General features: G+C 42.5%; 2 protein-coding genes across 2 annotated transcripts in view; both read left to right on the forward strand.

The window, feature by feature from the left end:
- Positions 1–1719, forward strand: part of LOC123241035 (acid sphingomyelinase-like phosphodiesterase 3b) — a 33158-nt gene extending 31439 nt beyond the window's left edge. Inside the window, exons 9-10 of the mRNA XM_044668745.1 lie at positions 500–582; positions 1593–1719. Of these exons, the coding sequence (XP_044524680.1) occupies positions 500–582; positions 1593–1719 (210 nt within the window). The remainder of the gene's footprint in view (positions 1–499; positions 583–1592) is intronic.
- A 4452-nt stretch (positions 1720–6171) lies between these two features.
- Positions 6172–16330, forward strand: part of SMPDL3B (sphingomyelin phosphodiesterase acid like 3B) — a 36318-nt gene continuing 26159 nt past the window's right edge. Inside the window, exon 1 of the mRNA XM_044668746.1 lies at positions 6172–6286. Within this exon, the coding sequence (XP_044524681.1) occupies positions 6172–6286 (115 nt within the window). The remainder of the gene's footprint in view (positions 6287–16330) is intronic.

The raw sequence follows: 16330 nt of genomic DNA on the forward strand, positions 1-16330 counted from the left end.
AATCAGAGAATCAGCCTTTGAAGGCTGGAGCTCAGGAGATGCTGACCATCTGAGTTTCATGTCCAGATATGGTGCAAGTATGCATATCCCTCCCCTTTTGGAAAACATCCTTTCCCACAGATCAGATGAGTTTCAGGTGATGGTTATCACTCTTCTCTAAAGGGTATTGTCCTGTCATTTGACTTTGAGACTAATATGGGTTTTCCTAAATGAACTCACCAATCAGCTGTGTAGTTGGGTAACAGTTTCTAAAGAAAGGTCTACATGATGCTAAGTTTTGTCATAGAAGTCATAAACCTTGTTTGGAAATATTCGCTTTTTACTGTCCTAGTATATGTTATATTGAATATCTGGGAGCTTGAAGTTCACTCGGTGATTGACAGGTGAATCAGTTGGGTGTTGGAATCTTCCCAGTGAGGCTTGCAGACACAGGAGACAGCAGTTAGCAACCCTGGCAGAAGTTCTTGGGTCTTTACCTGTCCCTGAGGTTTGAGATTAGTGGATCCTGGTCTTTGGGGAAATTGAGACTTGCAAACTCATCCCTGCAAGCTCCTCTTGTGTTTCCTGTACCATCGTCAACCTGTATCAGACCATCTCTGATTCTACTGCCCTAGATATTAGGAAGTCAATGATCTTAGTCATCTAGGTTTCCCAGGGCCCGGGAGGGATCCAGCGAGTGGGCAGGAGAAGAAGAGGAGGTTGGTAAAAGGGTGGATATCTCAACTGATTAGGCTTAACATCTACTGAAGAAGCTGAAAGTCTTTACAGCGGTTTCCCTTCTCTGGTGTGACCCTGGCCAGTTTGTACCAGAGAGAAGCTATCATCTTGATTCCTTCACTTGCCTGCAGTTAGAGATTCAATACTATCATTTAATTTAGTGTCTCCAATACTTCTATCCCATACCATTATCCTTCTTGCCAAATATATTCAAAGTTTTAAAGTACCTTCCTGAATTAATTATTCAAAGTTTATTTGGGAAGGGAGTCACGCAGTCAGATTACAATGTCACCCAGCTGAAGATCGTAATATCAATTAGCCCCAGGTGGGTCCTAAAGGGATAACATACATTGACCTAAAGGATCCTTCCTGGGCAATTGTTATATAGGAGAGAGGTGTCATCGTGTCCTCTCTCTGTACTCCATCTACATCTACATCTAATAGGAGTATCAGAAAGGCGGGTCCTTTTATTATAACAGCTGCCATGAAGAGAGGTTACTATGAGGAAGTGGGCTGGGGTGTTCTACAACAAAGGCCAATCAACATAGGCACAGAATCCTATTGATGGGGGATGTTCCACTAGAACCTTGAATTTGGGGCCTTAGTGAGATTTTAGCTGCTGCTCTGGTGGGGGCCAGGGCTGACTGTCACCTATGACCATTTGAGGGTTGATCTTGAAAGCAGGGAGATCTAAGTTCAAATCGGACATCATACACTTTCTAACTATGTGACTCTGGGCAAATCACTTATGCACTGTTTGCCTCAATTTCCTTGACTGTAAAATGAGGATCATATTGAGAACCAAATGAGAAAATAATCAGTACCTAGCACATTAGTAGGCCCTGAGTAAATGTTTGTGCCCTTTCCCCATCTAGAACTGGCAAGGGCCTTAAGGTGTCACCTAGTGCCTCCCAGGTGTCATCTGACAGAAGAGGAAACCGAGATGTTGCCAGGTGGTGCCGGGACTTGCCTGTGCAGGTAGCCCAAGTGCAGAAAGTGTAGCAATGCCAGCTGGCGGCTCGGGGACGGGCCACTTGCAAGCCGGCTGGGTCTCCATGGAACTAGGACAAGCCGAAGAGCTGCAGGCTCGCTGAGGCGAAGCCCACTGAGGCCAGCTGTAGCGCGGCCCAAAGCAAGGGGCCCTGAAGGCCATACTGGCCCGTGCGGCCCACACGTCCGCGCCCAGGTCTAGCAAAAAGTCGCCCGTGCCCAACGCCCTTAGCAGAAAGTCGCAGAGCTGGTAGGCCCGAGGGTACCTCAGCTAAAGCCTACTTTCTCCTGCCTCCTCTAGCTCCACTCCCGCTCTCAGTACTGAGTCAGTGAGGGTTATCTCCGCCCCTTCCTTACCGTTCCCTATCCCCTGCGACGCCCCGCCCCTTCTATACCCACCTCTCCTCTTTCCTAGTATACCTTTTCCCTTCTTCCTCTCTTCCCACTTTCTGTCGGGTCCGCCCCCTGCCTCCCTGCCTCCTTTCCTTTTCTAGAGCCCTCCACACACACACACACACCCCACCCCTCGCGTGAGGGCGGACTTGCCATGGGGGACAGGTACAGCCTTCTCGCCTCCGGGGCCTCCTTCAGAGGTCGGAGTCATCTATGTTCCACTCCTTCCCGAAGGAGGCTGGGCTCCCGGGAGCCCCTCCCTTCCCCAGCCAGGTCAGCTGTTGTTTGTTTTGAAGGCTCCACGTGCCTTTATCCGGAACTTTTATTGGAGCAGTCACAGATTTCCCCCTCACAGCAAAGGGCGAATACCTATCCGGGCTCCGCTCCCCACCAAGCGGTATAATAGGGAAAGGAAACACTTTTTGCAGCGCGGTGGGTGTGCAGTTCATCAAGTTCACGGCCTTTGTTGGGTCTTTGGTTCTGAGGCCAGGATGAGTGCCGACACCCAAGCCTTTCATTCAGGCGGATGATTCCTGGAGACCTTGTCCACCAGAGGCCGCCTGGGCTACCGAACCGCCACGTCTACACAGGTGTGACCTTTTAGAATAAGATGTCGTCTAGAACTGCAAGAGACCTCAGAGGTCACTTTCTCCAGATTAAAGTGAATTTGGGAAATGTTTAACAAAATAAATCAAAATGTGACACAGAACACTGCACTTTAAAACGAAGTGAATGTGCAATTAGCAGCAACTCTTACCTACGGATATTAATTAAAGGAAGAAATTAATTAATCCACAGAGTATTCACTGGAAGGAGCAGTTAGGTACCAGAGTGGACACAGTGCCAGCCTGGGGTAAGGAAGACACACAACTCTTCTGAGTTGGAATGAAGCCTCAGACACTTACTAGCTGTGTAATGCTGGGAAACCTGTTGGCCGCAGTTTCCTCATCTGTAAAATGAGCTGGAGCAGGAAATGGCAAAACACTCTAGTATCTTTGCCAAGAAAATAAAATCCAAATGGGGGTTGTGAAAAGTTGGATATGACTGAAAGATGACTGAACAATAAAATTCACTGGAAGATCAGATACTGAAGCTGAAGCTGAAGTACTTTGACGACATGATGAGAAGGCAAGGACTCACTGGGAAAGATCCTGATGTTGAGAAAGACTGAAGGCAAAAGGGACAGCAGAGGATGAGATGGATAGTGTCATAGCAACAACCATGAACTTGGACAGACTCTGAGAGCTAGTGGAGGATAGAAGGGCCTGACATACTATGGTCAATGGGGGTCAAGGGTTCAAGTCCATCCAAGAGTTGGACATGACAGTATGACTACATAACAGTGACTCCCTTTCTATTCAAGTTTGACAACCCTGATCTAGACAAGTCTCTCTTTTGTCATCTGAAAATGATGGATTTTTTGGAGGAGAGGAAGGAGGTACCAGGAGAGGGAGAATTGGGAAAGGCTGCATGTCAGTGAGCCAAGTCAATAAGCATTAATTAAAAACCTACTACAGGGCAGCCAGGTGACTTGGTGGACATTGAATGCTAAGCCTGGAGGGTCCTGGGTTCAAATGTGACCTCAGATATTTCCTAGCTGTGAGACTTTGGGCAAGTCAGCCCCAATTGCCTAGCCCTTACCACTCTTCTGCCTTGGAACTGATAGTATCAATTATAAGACAAAAGGTAAGGCTAAAAAGGAAAAAAAAGATTTACTATATAAACAAGGCAATGTGCCAAGCACTGAGAATACAAAGACCCTGCTCTCAAAGAGCCCATAGTCTAATGAAGGAGACAGCATAACAGCATACAAAATATGAATGTCCAACATATATATGGGATGAATTAGAGATAATCACACTAGAGGGGGGAGGCACTAGAATTAAGAGAATTGGGGAAAGTCATCTTTTTTTTTTTTTTAAACCCTTAACTTCCATCTTGGCTCAAAGGCAGAAGAGTGGTAAGGGTAGGTAATGAGGGTCAAGTGACTTGCCCAGGGTCACACAGCTGAGAAGTATCTGAGGTCAGATTTTAACCTAGGACTTCCTGTCTCTAGGCCTGGCTCTCAATCCACTGAGCTACCCAGCTGCCCCTGGGGAAAGTCATCTTGATGAAGAAATTCAGCCTGAAGGCCAGAAACCCACCCAGCTGTCTCCCTTCTCCAGACAGCCAGGTGGAAATATGACAAGGCTTTCTATTCTGTAACCAAACTGCAGCTTTGTGGCACTTATTGCCCAGACCAAAAGACATGTGATACTATTTACTCAATGCTATAGAATGTGGGACTCCCTTTTTCTGAGTATAAAAATGCCTAAACTACTGTTAGGGTCCAGTTACCTGGAGGCTGGCTCTGGGAGGAAGGGAGAACAGGGGTCTGCATGGTTGAAGTGAAAGCAGATGGGACTAAGGGGCAAGTTGGATACAACTTCCTTTATTGTCAGTCATGCTTACACATATATAGGGGGATTGTGCTAGGCAATTAAGGAACTAGAATAGGGGCATGTGATTCTTCAAAGCAATTAAAGATTACATGATAGGAATTGGGATAAATACATGTTCCATATGGTCAAGGAAATGTCAAACTATTTTGGTCTACATATATCAAAAGATAAATGGGTTATTTTAGTCTTAGTAATTAACAAGACATATAATGATACACTTCAAAGAAGACCCCTTGTCCAAGGAAATACAACTCAAGGTTTTATGGTTATACAGCCTAATTGAGGGACAGTACCAGGAAGCTTCAGCCTAATTAAGGCATTCTTGGGCCTTCCTCACTTAAGGTTATTTTATGTCCTGCCAGTAGTTGGTCTGAGATAAGAATCCGACGTTTTGTGTGCATCATTAAGATTTTGTCCTTGCAGAAATCTTGCCAGCACATCATAACTGCCTCTCTCTGAGACTTCCCTTTCTGGTTTCTTGCCTCAGTGGATCAAGCCCTACCTCAGTGGGCCAAGACTGACTTATGGCTCTGTCAATGCTCATCATCATCAATGCTCAGAGCCCTGTAGGAATATATGATCTCCTCCCTCTGGGTCTGACATAATAAAGTTCTTTCTTTCTTCATTCCAAGTGCCAAAGAAGTTTCCTGCATCAGACAAACTTTCTATAACAGTCTCATAAAGATTTGATCAGATGAAACCCCATCATCATACAGAAAAGGAGCAGGGACCCTGACAGTCCACAAGAGGAGCTGAGCAGCTTGATGCACTTTTCATACTTTGCAAAGTCCACCTCCTTTATGGCACACAAATGCTCTCCCCGGCAGCGCCTGTCACAAGGGCTCAAGTCATAACTGACAGAGTTGAACTGGTAGTATTTCTGTAGGAAAAGGTTATTCTCGGTGATCTTGTCCAACACCTGCTGCATGGAAGCTGCTGAGCCATCCTGGACCTGGAAGGCTTCAGTCAGTTGGTATTCTTTCTCCCACTTTGGGGAGTAAAGGTTGGCATGGGTGAGGTTTAAATAATAAGTCACCATGTCCTGAAGGGACAAGAACAAGAGCAGATCAGCCATCAACTTTTGAAGGACTGAGTAATCAAATACTTCCAGCTCCCTCCTCCTCTTTCTCTTTCATCTCCTCCACTTTCTCCCCCTCAAATGCCTATAGCACTTAATGCATGTTACTTAATGTTGACTCAATGAGTCTCTGACAATAATAACAGCTAACATTTATTTAGAGTTTACTGTGCCAGTCACTGTGTAGAATTTGAAACTGGGACTCTCTCATTCCATGTACCAGCTCTCTGCACCCTCTTGGCCATGCTGCCTCCCAGAAGGGACTGATGATGGTCAAAGTGATTGAGCTTTGATCTGGAGGATCCCCTTTGAGCAGCTGAACAGAGCTGAGCTAGAGGAACCCAGCTGGAAGTCCTTTTAGGAGGGCTCTCTGATCACAAGTGACAGGAAGGACTGGGGGGAGGGGAACAACAGCTTTCAATTGACTTCATTGGTAGGGCTTGCCTCCACTCCATATCCACTCAAACTCTGAGCCTCAATTTTCACACCCATTAAATGGGGATAGTAATAGCACCTACTTCACAAAAGTCACTGTGAGGATCAAATGAGATCATGTATGTACCTATGCACGGTACTTTGCAGACCTTAAATGTTGCAGCATTATCAGCTCCTTTCACAAAAGGCATGAAGAACAGGAGAAACACCACAGAATGGGGAAAAGACACAGGTCTTGATTTGCAATAAAAGGGAAAAGAATGGAGCCTGCACCCTCTAGGCCAAATGACCTTGATATTGAGTCCTAATTTCTCTCCTGAGCTCCAGTTACACATCATAAACTGTCTAGTAGGCATTTCAAGATGGATGCCCCAAAAGGCATCTCAAACTTACCCTGTTCAAAACAAACTCAGTACATCTCCCGATAAACCTTCCTTTTTCAAACTTCCTTTACTGACAATGGCACCACCATTCTTCCAGACACCCAGGGTCAAAACCTCAGGGTCACCCTGGACTCCTTCCTCTCACTCATCTGGCACAGCCAGTCATTTGCCAAATCTTGCTTCTGCTCCTCGACATTTCTTGTATAGGATCCCTTCTCTCTACTCTACATTCAGGATCTCATCACCTTTTGCCTCAACAATTCTAATAGCCTCCCAACTGATCTCCTCCTTTCAAGTTCTTCCCCTCTAATCTATTCTCCACACAGCTGTCAGTCTTTTTTCTTTCTTTCTTTTTTGTTTAAACTCTTACCTTCTGTCCTAGTATCAGTTCTAAGACAGAAGAGTGGCAAGGGTGAGACCATTGGAGTTAAGTGACTGGCCTAGGGTCACATAGCTAGGAAGTTCCTGAGTCCATATGTGAACCAGAACCTCCCATCTCCAGGCCTAGCTCTCTATCCACTGAGCCACCTATAGCAGCCTCTGACCTATACTTTAAAAAAATTACCTTGATGATTCTTTGGATGATGGGCTGGGGCAGGGAGACACAAAGAAGGGAGACCTCCTATTGGGAGGCTCTCACAACCTCTTGTTTCCAGGCCTGGCTCTCAATCCACAGAGCCTCCTAACTGTCCCCAATTACCAGGTTTTGTGGAGTTTTCCTCTACCATATATCTTGCATCCATCCCATTCCCTATGTTCACATGACTACTATCCAAATTCAGGCTCTCATTATCTCTCCTGGATTATTGCAATAGCCTCTTACTTAGTCTCATGCCTCTAATTTCTCTTTTCTCCAACTCATCCTCAGGCTTGTCAAATAGTCTTCCCAAAGCATGGGTCTGCTCATGTCTTTCCCTTGTTCAAAAGCCTTCAGGGGGTCCCTACTGCCTCTAAATGCAAATACCAACTTCTTAGCTTGGAATTTAAAGCCCTTCATAATCTAGCTCCCACCTTCTTCCTACATTCATTACATATTATTCTCTTTCATGCAACCTATATTCAGCCAAATCTCACTATTTGCTGTCCCAAAAACATGGAATTCTACCCTTGGCTTATGTCTCCTGCACAAATTGTCTCCTACACTTGGAATATAATCCTTCCTCTCCCTCTGCCATTTAGAATCCCACATTCAAGACTCAGCTCTTGTGCAACCTCCTATGGAAAGCTCTTCCTGATTCCTCCATATGTGTCCTTTCCCTCCTCTAATGTTCTTATGGTCTGTAAACTTGTCTGTTTACATGGCGCACTCCATAGTAGAAAGGAAGCCCCTAGTGGGCAGGGACTCTTTCTCACTATTGCCTTTGCATCCCAGCACTGAACACCCAACAAGTGTGCCCCCTCTGCCCCTCCAAAAGCAGGTGGTGAACAAATGCTCATTGTAGGGGCAGCTAAATAGATCTGTGGATAGAGTGCCAGGCCTAGAGTTGGAAAGCCTTGGGTTCAAATTTGGCCTCAGAGACTTCCTGCTTGGGTGATCCCAAGCAAATGACTTAATCCTCATTGCTTAGCCATTGCCACCTTCTGCCTTGGAACTAATACACAGTGTTGATTCTAAGANATGGATCTTCGGACATATGATTATACTCTAGTTCAAGGTGCAGGTCTGAGATGTGCCAGAATTGACCTGTTAGAGATAAAAACACTGTTATTGCCAGCCCTCCCTCACTTTTCCATGAATGAATGAATGCCTGTGCATGAATGGTCATTGTCTGTGCATATCCCAGATCTAGTTTTCAACAATTTTTGACCTTGGGCAAATCAATAAAGCTCTCTGGGACTCGTTCTCCTTATCTCCAAAATGAAGATGGGAGGAAAGGCTTAATTTAATATTCTAAAAACTAGAAATCTTCGAAGGTCCCTTATAACTCTAAATTCCATGATTTTATAACATTGGTGTGAGTAACTAGGTGACATCATAGTGCATAGAGTGTCAGACCAGAAGTCAGGAAGACATATCTTCCTGAATTCAAATCTAATCTTGGACAGTTACTAGCTGTAAGACCCTGGGCAAGTCCCTTAACTCTATTTGCCTCCGTTTCATCTGCAAAATGAACTGGAGAAGGAAATGGCAAACTGTCCCAGTATCTTTGCCAAGAAAAACCCAAAAGGAGTCATGAAGAGCTGGACACGTGAATAACAAAAATGATCCTTGGTATTTCAGATGGATGAAGTGAGGGGTTTTGGAGGTGGAAATGGAAAGAGATATGGGCATATTTGTAGGCAATAGGGAAGTAGCTATTAGGAAGTAATTGAAAATAAATGAGAGATGATGATGATGATGACAAGGAAGGTGATAATGATAGCTAGCCTACTATGTGCTAGGCAGTATAATAACCACTTTACAAATGTTATCTCATTTTATCCTCACAACAACCCTAAACAATATGAGGGTGGGAATGATGGGGGGGGGGCAATCTGTTGGAGGAGCAAAAATAGAATGGCATCATTTGTGCAACTACAACTTTTCTCACAGCCTCTGCAGATAATTCCCAAATTTATATGTATTAAGGGGCTGCTGCTCTCTTTATGAATCACATTGGGCTGCTCCCACTGATACCTAAGCTAGAAGTTCTCCCCCTTTTCTCCTTTTAGGAAATCTCTCAGAATCAGAAACAGCCCAGGGAAATTTGTCAAACTCACTTATGGTGCTCTAAACTAGATCAGTAGTTTCCTTTTATCTTTATCAATATTTGCCATATTAGAAATTAAAACACAAAATTTACAAATATTCATTTAATTCATAAAAATAGAAATATGGAAAAAAGGAATCATAGATCTTTTGAACTATTGAGCAAGAAGCATTATTTATTAAACACTTGAGGTTGGTGTCAGGCACAATGCTAAGCCCTCAGGATTCAAAGAAGGCAAAAAATGGTTCCCTTCCTTTAAGAAGCTCACATTCTAATGGAGGAAAGGCAAAGAGAGGGATTTCTAGGAAGAGCCTCTTGCAGAAGATGGTGTTTGATAGGTGGAAGTGAGAAGGGAGAACATTCCAGGCATGGGATAGGCAGCAAAAAGTCACAAAATTGGGAGTGAAAGAATGCAAGAATGTCCTGAAAGACTAGTAATAGAAGCAATGTAAAATTTAAAAAATTCTGAGGTTTCATCTTAGATTCAAATTAGCAAAAAAAAAAAAAAATGATAACAAATCTGGCCTCAGACACTTTCTAGTTGTGTGACGCTGAGCAAGTCACTTAATGGCCATTGTCTAGCCCTGACCATTCTTTTGTCTTGAAACCAAAAACAATATAGATTCTAAGATAGAAGGTAAAGGTTTAAAATAAATGATAAAAGATGAAAAGACTCAGTGTTAGAAGGATTGTATGAAGCTAGGGACACTAGTGACTAGTTGATAGAGCTGAGAAATCAGTACAAGTATTTGGAAAGCATTTCAGATTATTCAAATAAAGTGACTAGAATCTCCATATCCTTTAATCCAGAGATTCTATGACTAGGTTTATACTCCAGGGAGGCCATCAAAAGCTCTTACGTACAGTAATTACAGTACATTAATAGCAACACTTTCTATGGTAGCAAATATTTGGAAACAAAGTATATGCCAATCAAATGGGTAATACTTGAACAAAGTGTGGCACATGAATGTAATGGAATATTACTATGTTGTAAGAAATGATTATTGTAATAACTACTGAGAGGTATGGAAAGATCTACATAAACTGATGCAGAGGGAAGTAAGCAAAGCCAAGAAAACAATGTACACAATGACTACAACAATGTAAATGGACAGAACAACCACACACACAAAATCAAAAGTGAATGTTGGAGAATCATAAAGGACAAGCATTGTTAAAAAGAAGAGATATGAGAAAGCACTTCTACCCACCCCTGTGCCGAGATGAGATGTTCACTAGGAAAAATAAACACTGTTGGAAGCTCATTAGTTATGCTTCGGCACCTTGAATCTGAGGTGGCTTTTCTGAGTGACCACATGAATTGTTGCTTACTTCAAAAATTGTACCTTGACTGACCATGTTTGTCCCCTCCTATCACCACTGCACGGAGTTGTTCTGGGAAAGGGGGTGACTAGGAGCCCTAAAAGAAAGAACTTTGAGTCATGAGACCTGAGCCTAGTCTGGGCTCCAACACTAACTTATCTGGGTAACTTTGGGTGAATGATGGCCTCCCGCTGGGCTCAGTAATCAGTTAACAACCTGTATAAAGTGTTTAATAGGTGCCAGGCACCAAGCTAAGTAAGAGCAAGGGACCCAAAGAAGCAAAAACTGCCTTCAAGTAGCTCATATTCTAATGGAGGAGAAAAATGCAAACAACTATGTTCTCTCTCTCTCTCTCTCTCTCTCTCTCTCTTTCGTGTGTGTGTGTGTGTGTGTTTGTGTATGTATCCACGAGCCATGCATGCAGGCAGTTAGATGGCGCAGAAAATAGAGTGCTGAGCCTGGAGTCAAAGAGCTCTGAGTTGAAACCCAGCCTCAGACACTTATTAGCTGTGTGACCCTGGGCAAGTCACTTAACCCTCATTTTCCTCAGTTCCTCATCTGTAAAATGGGGGCACAGTGGATAATGAAATGACAAAGCACTCCAGTGGTTTTGCTAAGAAAAGCTCACAGACAAAGCTTATAGGGTCATGCAGAGTTGGACAAAACTGAACAACTAAACAATGATAAAAATTTATATCTATGTAACATAAAACTGTGGAGACGGATAGGACATATGCTACAAAATCTGGAAGACAACGTTGCCAGACAAGCTTGAGCTGGAACCCTCCAGGGAGGAGGAAAGTCAGAAGGCCAAAACAGACCTGGCGAAGATCTGCCGAAAATGAAACAAAGACCGTTGGAATGACATGGGCCCAGCTGGGGGAAGTTGCCCAGAACAGAGTCCGTTGGCGTGAGATGGTTGCGGTCCTATGCTCCTAGGGAGTCAACAGGAATAACTAACATAAAACTTACTCTATACATATATCTATATCTATTTATCTATAAATACTTTTCACCCATAGACATTACCTTCCATCGAAAAGACCCTTAACTTCTTTCTTTGTATCAATTATAAGACAGAAGAATGGTAAGGGTGAGGCAATCAGGGTCTGAAGCCAAATTTGAACCCAGGACCTCTTGACTCCAGACCCAGTGCTCTATTCACTTTGCTACCTAGCTACCTCATTTACTCTTTCTAGATGGATAGAAAGATAGATAGCTAGATCTAGAAACAGATCTATTTATAGACTTATCTTTAAAGTTTAATATTTGATACTAATATTTACTCTATATCTACATAGATTGACCTAGAAAGATTGGAAATGGAAGGATAGAAGGTAATCTCTTGGTAAATCACAAGCAGTAAGTAGAGGAAGAAAGAGGCAAAGGTCTTCTGCCCAAGGTGGGATTTGATCCAAGTCTTGAAGAAAGCCAAGGAGCCAGAAAGTAGAGGTGAAGAGAGAAAGTATTGCAGGCATGGAATGCTGGAAACCAGCCAGCAGTTTCCAGTTATCTTGAGAGGTATGATGGTTTAGCTGAGAGGGAGGAAGAGACAGTTGGAGACACAGTAGATTTCCAGAAGCTGTTCTCTCAGACTTCCTGTGAATCTTTATTTTTATAACTTTCTTTCACAGTCACACAAATGCTGGGAAAATTTACATTTCAAACCCAAAACATAGAAGAACTCCAGGTTATACTGCTTAAGCTGGCACGCCTGGTAAATTTCTACAAAATTCTACATATAGATTACACTGAGACTAAACGTGCCTCAAGGCTAACAAAACTCAACTTTATCTAAGTTTTATTTTTATAAAAAGAACCTTCAACATATTTCAAAAGTGGATTAGAGTGTGAGAACCCCCAAATTCAGGTGGACAGGTCTAACATGGGAAAGTAGTAAAGTGTGAGAATGTTTCATAGGGTTAAATTCAGCATTAGAAAATAAAGTGAGAGTGTATTACGTTTTGATTTTACCATACTGTGTCCTTCCTACCCTTGAGGCAGAGAGAGAGAAAAGTTTAAAGCAGCTTCAAGGGTATGAACTATTAACTCATTTAATGCTGGTTTATTATAGAGTATTAAGGAGAATTCTATAATGGATCTCTATAAAGAAATTTTATATCTATACTACAAAACTTGTGGCTATCCTAAAAATATAGATTATAGTAATTTCAAAAATAAAAAGTATTAATCAGAAGAGAGTCACATGGAGGGTATCCATCCATCCTGTGGCCTGATTTTCAGACAACAGGGATCAATGTAAGGCTTTGCCATTTACATTGACCAGCTGGACCCTGATAGAGACCCTTATTTCTCTGAGGGGCTCCCGGCAATGGGACAGTGAGAGAAGAGAAAGAATTGGACTGTTGTATGTAAGAAATATCAAGAAGATCAATGTAGCTGAATCAGAGAGTATGTAGAGGGGAGCAAAGTGTAAGAAGTCTGGGAAGACAGGAAGGGTCAAGGTCCTTCCATCTCTAACCTATTAATCTCTCAATCTAAGTCTTCTTCACATGGCCCTGAGTATGCTGCTAAGGTGCCAGAGAAACACAAAGGGACATAATATCTCTACAGAAAACAGGGATTTAGAGAACAATTTTTGAGGTGATATGTAGGAGCTAAGTGGAGCAGCTAGGTGGCACCATGGATAGAATGTTAAGTCTGAAGTCATGACTTCAAATGTGACCTCAGAAACTTATTAGCTGTGCCATCTTGGGTAAGTCATTTAATCCTGTTTGCTTCAGTTTCCTCATCTGCAAAATGAGCTGGAGAAGAAAATGGCAAACCCCTGCGGTATCTTTGCCAGGAAAATACCACATGGCATCAGAGTCAGATACATCTGGACAATAGCAGAAGCTGAAAGAGTGAGAAAAGAGCAATGATCCAATTTTTTCTTCAGTAACTTTATTATTATTTTTTAACCCTTAACTTCTGTGTATTGGCTCCTAGGCGGAAGAATAGTAAGGGTGGGCAATGGGGGTCAAGTGACCTGCCCAGGGCCACACAGCTGGGAAGTGTCTGAGGCTGGATCCGAACCTAGGACCTCCTGCCTCTAGGCCTGCCCCACAATCCACTGAGCTACCCAGCTGCCCCCTCTTCAGCAACTTTAATTCTGCTTCACTGCACCTGGGCAGGTACGAACTATGGTGGAAGACTTTTCTTGGCCAAATTCTCTTCTCTCTTCTTCCTTATTCCTCACACTCACCCAAAGGCATAAGAGTAGAAAAAATCATGGTTATGTTTAATAGCTGGAAAACCTATTCTGGTTCCTTTTTTCTATCCCAAATTCTATTTTTATACAAATATATATATAAATTGTATGAAAGGTGGGCAATGAATGGCTCTATCCCAGTTTTGGCCACTAGCCACAGGGGAAAATTCCACTATTTTTGAAAAGACTTCTGAGCTCATCCAACTCAGCTTAATTATTTTACAGATTAGGAAACTGAGGGTTAGAGTAAGATATTATGGGTACATAGTCACAGAGTTACTTATAAGACTATATAGAATTAGTTCCCAGGCCTCTTGACATCAGATTCTATGTTCTTTCCATTCTATTATTCCTATTCCATTATTGTTATTATATCCAATTATTCCTGTTCTTTATTTTCTCTTGGGTATGGAAACCATTGGGATGTTTTTCCATCATTCATGCTGTATGACCCTAGATCAGTGATGACAAATCTATGGCACATATCCCAAAGATGGCACACGGGGCGCTCTCTATGCTCATTTGGCCACCCTCTCCCCGCTCACCTCTGGAGTTCATTAATAGAAAGGCAGAGGGACTTGGGTGGAACTGTTCTCTTCTCCCTCTCCACTGCACCTGATGACATTTTTTCATATCCCCTGCCCCTCTGCCAACCAGCCCAATGGGAGCACACTGCGGGAAGGTAAGCAGTTTATAGGTGGCAGAGCTGAAGGGGAGTAGAGTGCTTGGGCTACTCCCCTCACCCTCTCTACACACTCTCTGAGGCCAATCCTCACTTTACCCACCCCTCTGCCCAGTAGCCCAATAGGAGCGCTTCCTCCCTCTGCTGTATGGGGTAAGGAGGGGGCAGAGCCAGTCCCGGGCTTGGCATGCAGTCTTTGGTGGAGCCTGGCAGAGCATTTGGTCCTGGGGGGGTGGGGTCGTAGTGGGGCTCTATCTCTAAAAGGTGTGCTATCACTGCCCTAGAGTCAGCCTGGTGGTAAAGCAGCCGTATAGAAAGGAAGTTCTAAGTTAAAATGTGACTTTAGATATTAGCTGTGTAAATAATGAGCAAGTCACTTCACCTCTATCTGCCTCAGTTTTCTGATCTGTCAAAGGGGAAAATAATACCACTGACTTCCCAAGGTTGTTGTGAGGATCAAATAAGATAATATTTGTAAAAGCCTTTGGCAAATCTTAAAGCACTATATCAATGCTCCTCTTATTATAATATCAGGCATGTGTTGGTTAGTTGTGGCTTTTTTAAACCTAGTATCAATTCTAAGACAGAAGGGTATGGACTAGGCAATTGGGATTAAATGATTTTCCCAGGGTCAAACAGCTAAGAAGTGTCTGAAGTCAAATCTGAACCCAGAACCTCCCAACTCCAAGACTGGCACTCTATCCACTGTGCTACCTAGTTGTCCCCTGTGTTGATTAGTTTTGCTGAACTGTTTTTTTCCTGATGTTTTTATTTTTTGTTGTAAGAGATGGTTCCCTAAAAGTGAAAAGGAGAATATACTGGAAAATGTAGGTGTTATAAAAACAAAAGATATCAAATAAAATAAAATTAGAGGATTAGACTGGATCAGGGGTTCTTAATTTGGGGATTATGAACTTGTTTGATTCTTAGAAAAAAACTTGATAACTATATTTCAATAAATTTAATTTCCATGACACAAAACAGTTTAAGGACTCTAAGGCTCCTTCTAGTTCAAACACTCTATACTAGCATTACTCCAACTTTTGTTCTCAGGATCCCCTTACATTATTAAAAATTATTGAGGAACCCAAATATGGATTATATTTATTGATATTTGCTGTATTTGAAATTTAAATGGATAAATTTAAAAATATTTATTCATTCATTTAAAAGCAAAAATAACAAACTTATTACATGTTAATATGCATTTAACAGAAAAATAACCATCTTTTCTGAAACAAAAACAATTGTGAGAAGAGTGACATTGCTTTATGTCTTGCTTAGTGGAAGACAGCTAGATTCCCCTATTTGTTTCTGTATTCAGTCTGTTGTGACATATTCTTTTGGTTGAAGCAAATGACTATCCCTTCTCACACAAATATGTCGTTGGAAAAATGAGGAGTATTTTACTAGGCAAATAATATCTTTGAATTATTATGAAAATAATTTTAACCTTATAGGCCTCCTGAAAGGGTCTCAGAGACCCCTGGGAGTATGGAGGGATTCTTGGGAGAATCATTGATCCATAAATTAAGCTGTCAATTAGGTTTAAAGTCAGAAAGCTCCACAAACAACCTTTCCTTTGGCCTTTTGTAACTTAACAGAACACATTTCCCACCTGCATCCTGCCTCTTTAAACATGATGGCATTTTAACTCACAATCTCTCTTTCCTTTCTTTCTGTTCTCAGTAGCAAAGATCTGATTTGTGCTCATTTTTTCAAACTCAACAGCTGTCTTCTTGTTCTCTAGTCTTCAGAACCACAGACACCACCACCAACCAACCTTCCTTTTCTCTCCAGGCTCTGTGAGCCATCAGTTCCAGATCCTTGCTCATGACTCCAAAAGATTCATAATTTCTTTTTCTATGTGAATAGTATTCCCTTTATTGATATAAACCATCATGCCTCTTTACTCCAGCACATGGTTTCATGAGTTGCTGTGGCCAAAACCCCCCAAACATTCATTACCTGCTGGGCAGGTGAT

Source organism: Gracilinanus agilis, chromosome 3 (assembly GCF_016433145.1).
Source record: "Gracilinanus agilis isolate LMUSP501 chromosome 3, AgileGrace, whole genome shotgun sequence".
Taxonomy (NCBI): Eukaryota; Metazoa; Chordata; class Mammalia; order Didelphimorphia; family Didelphidae; genus Gracilinanus; species Gracilinanus agilis.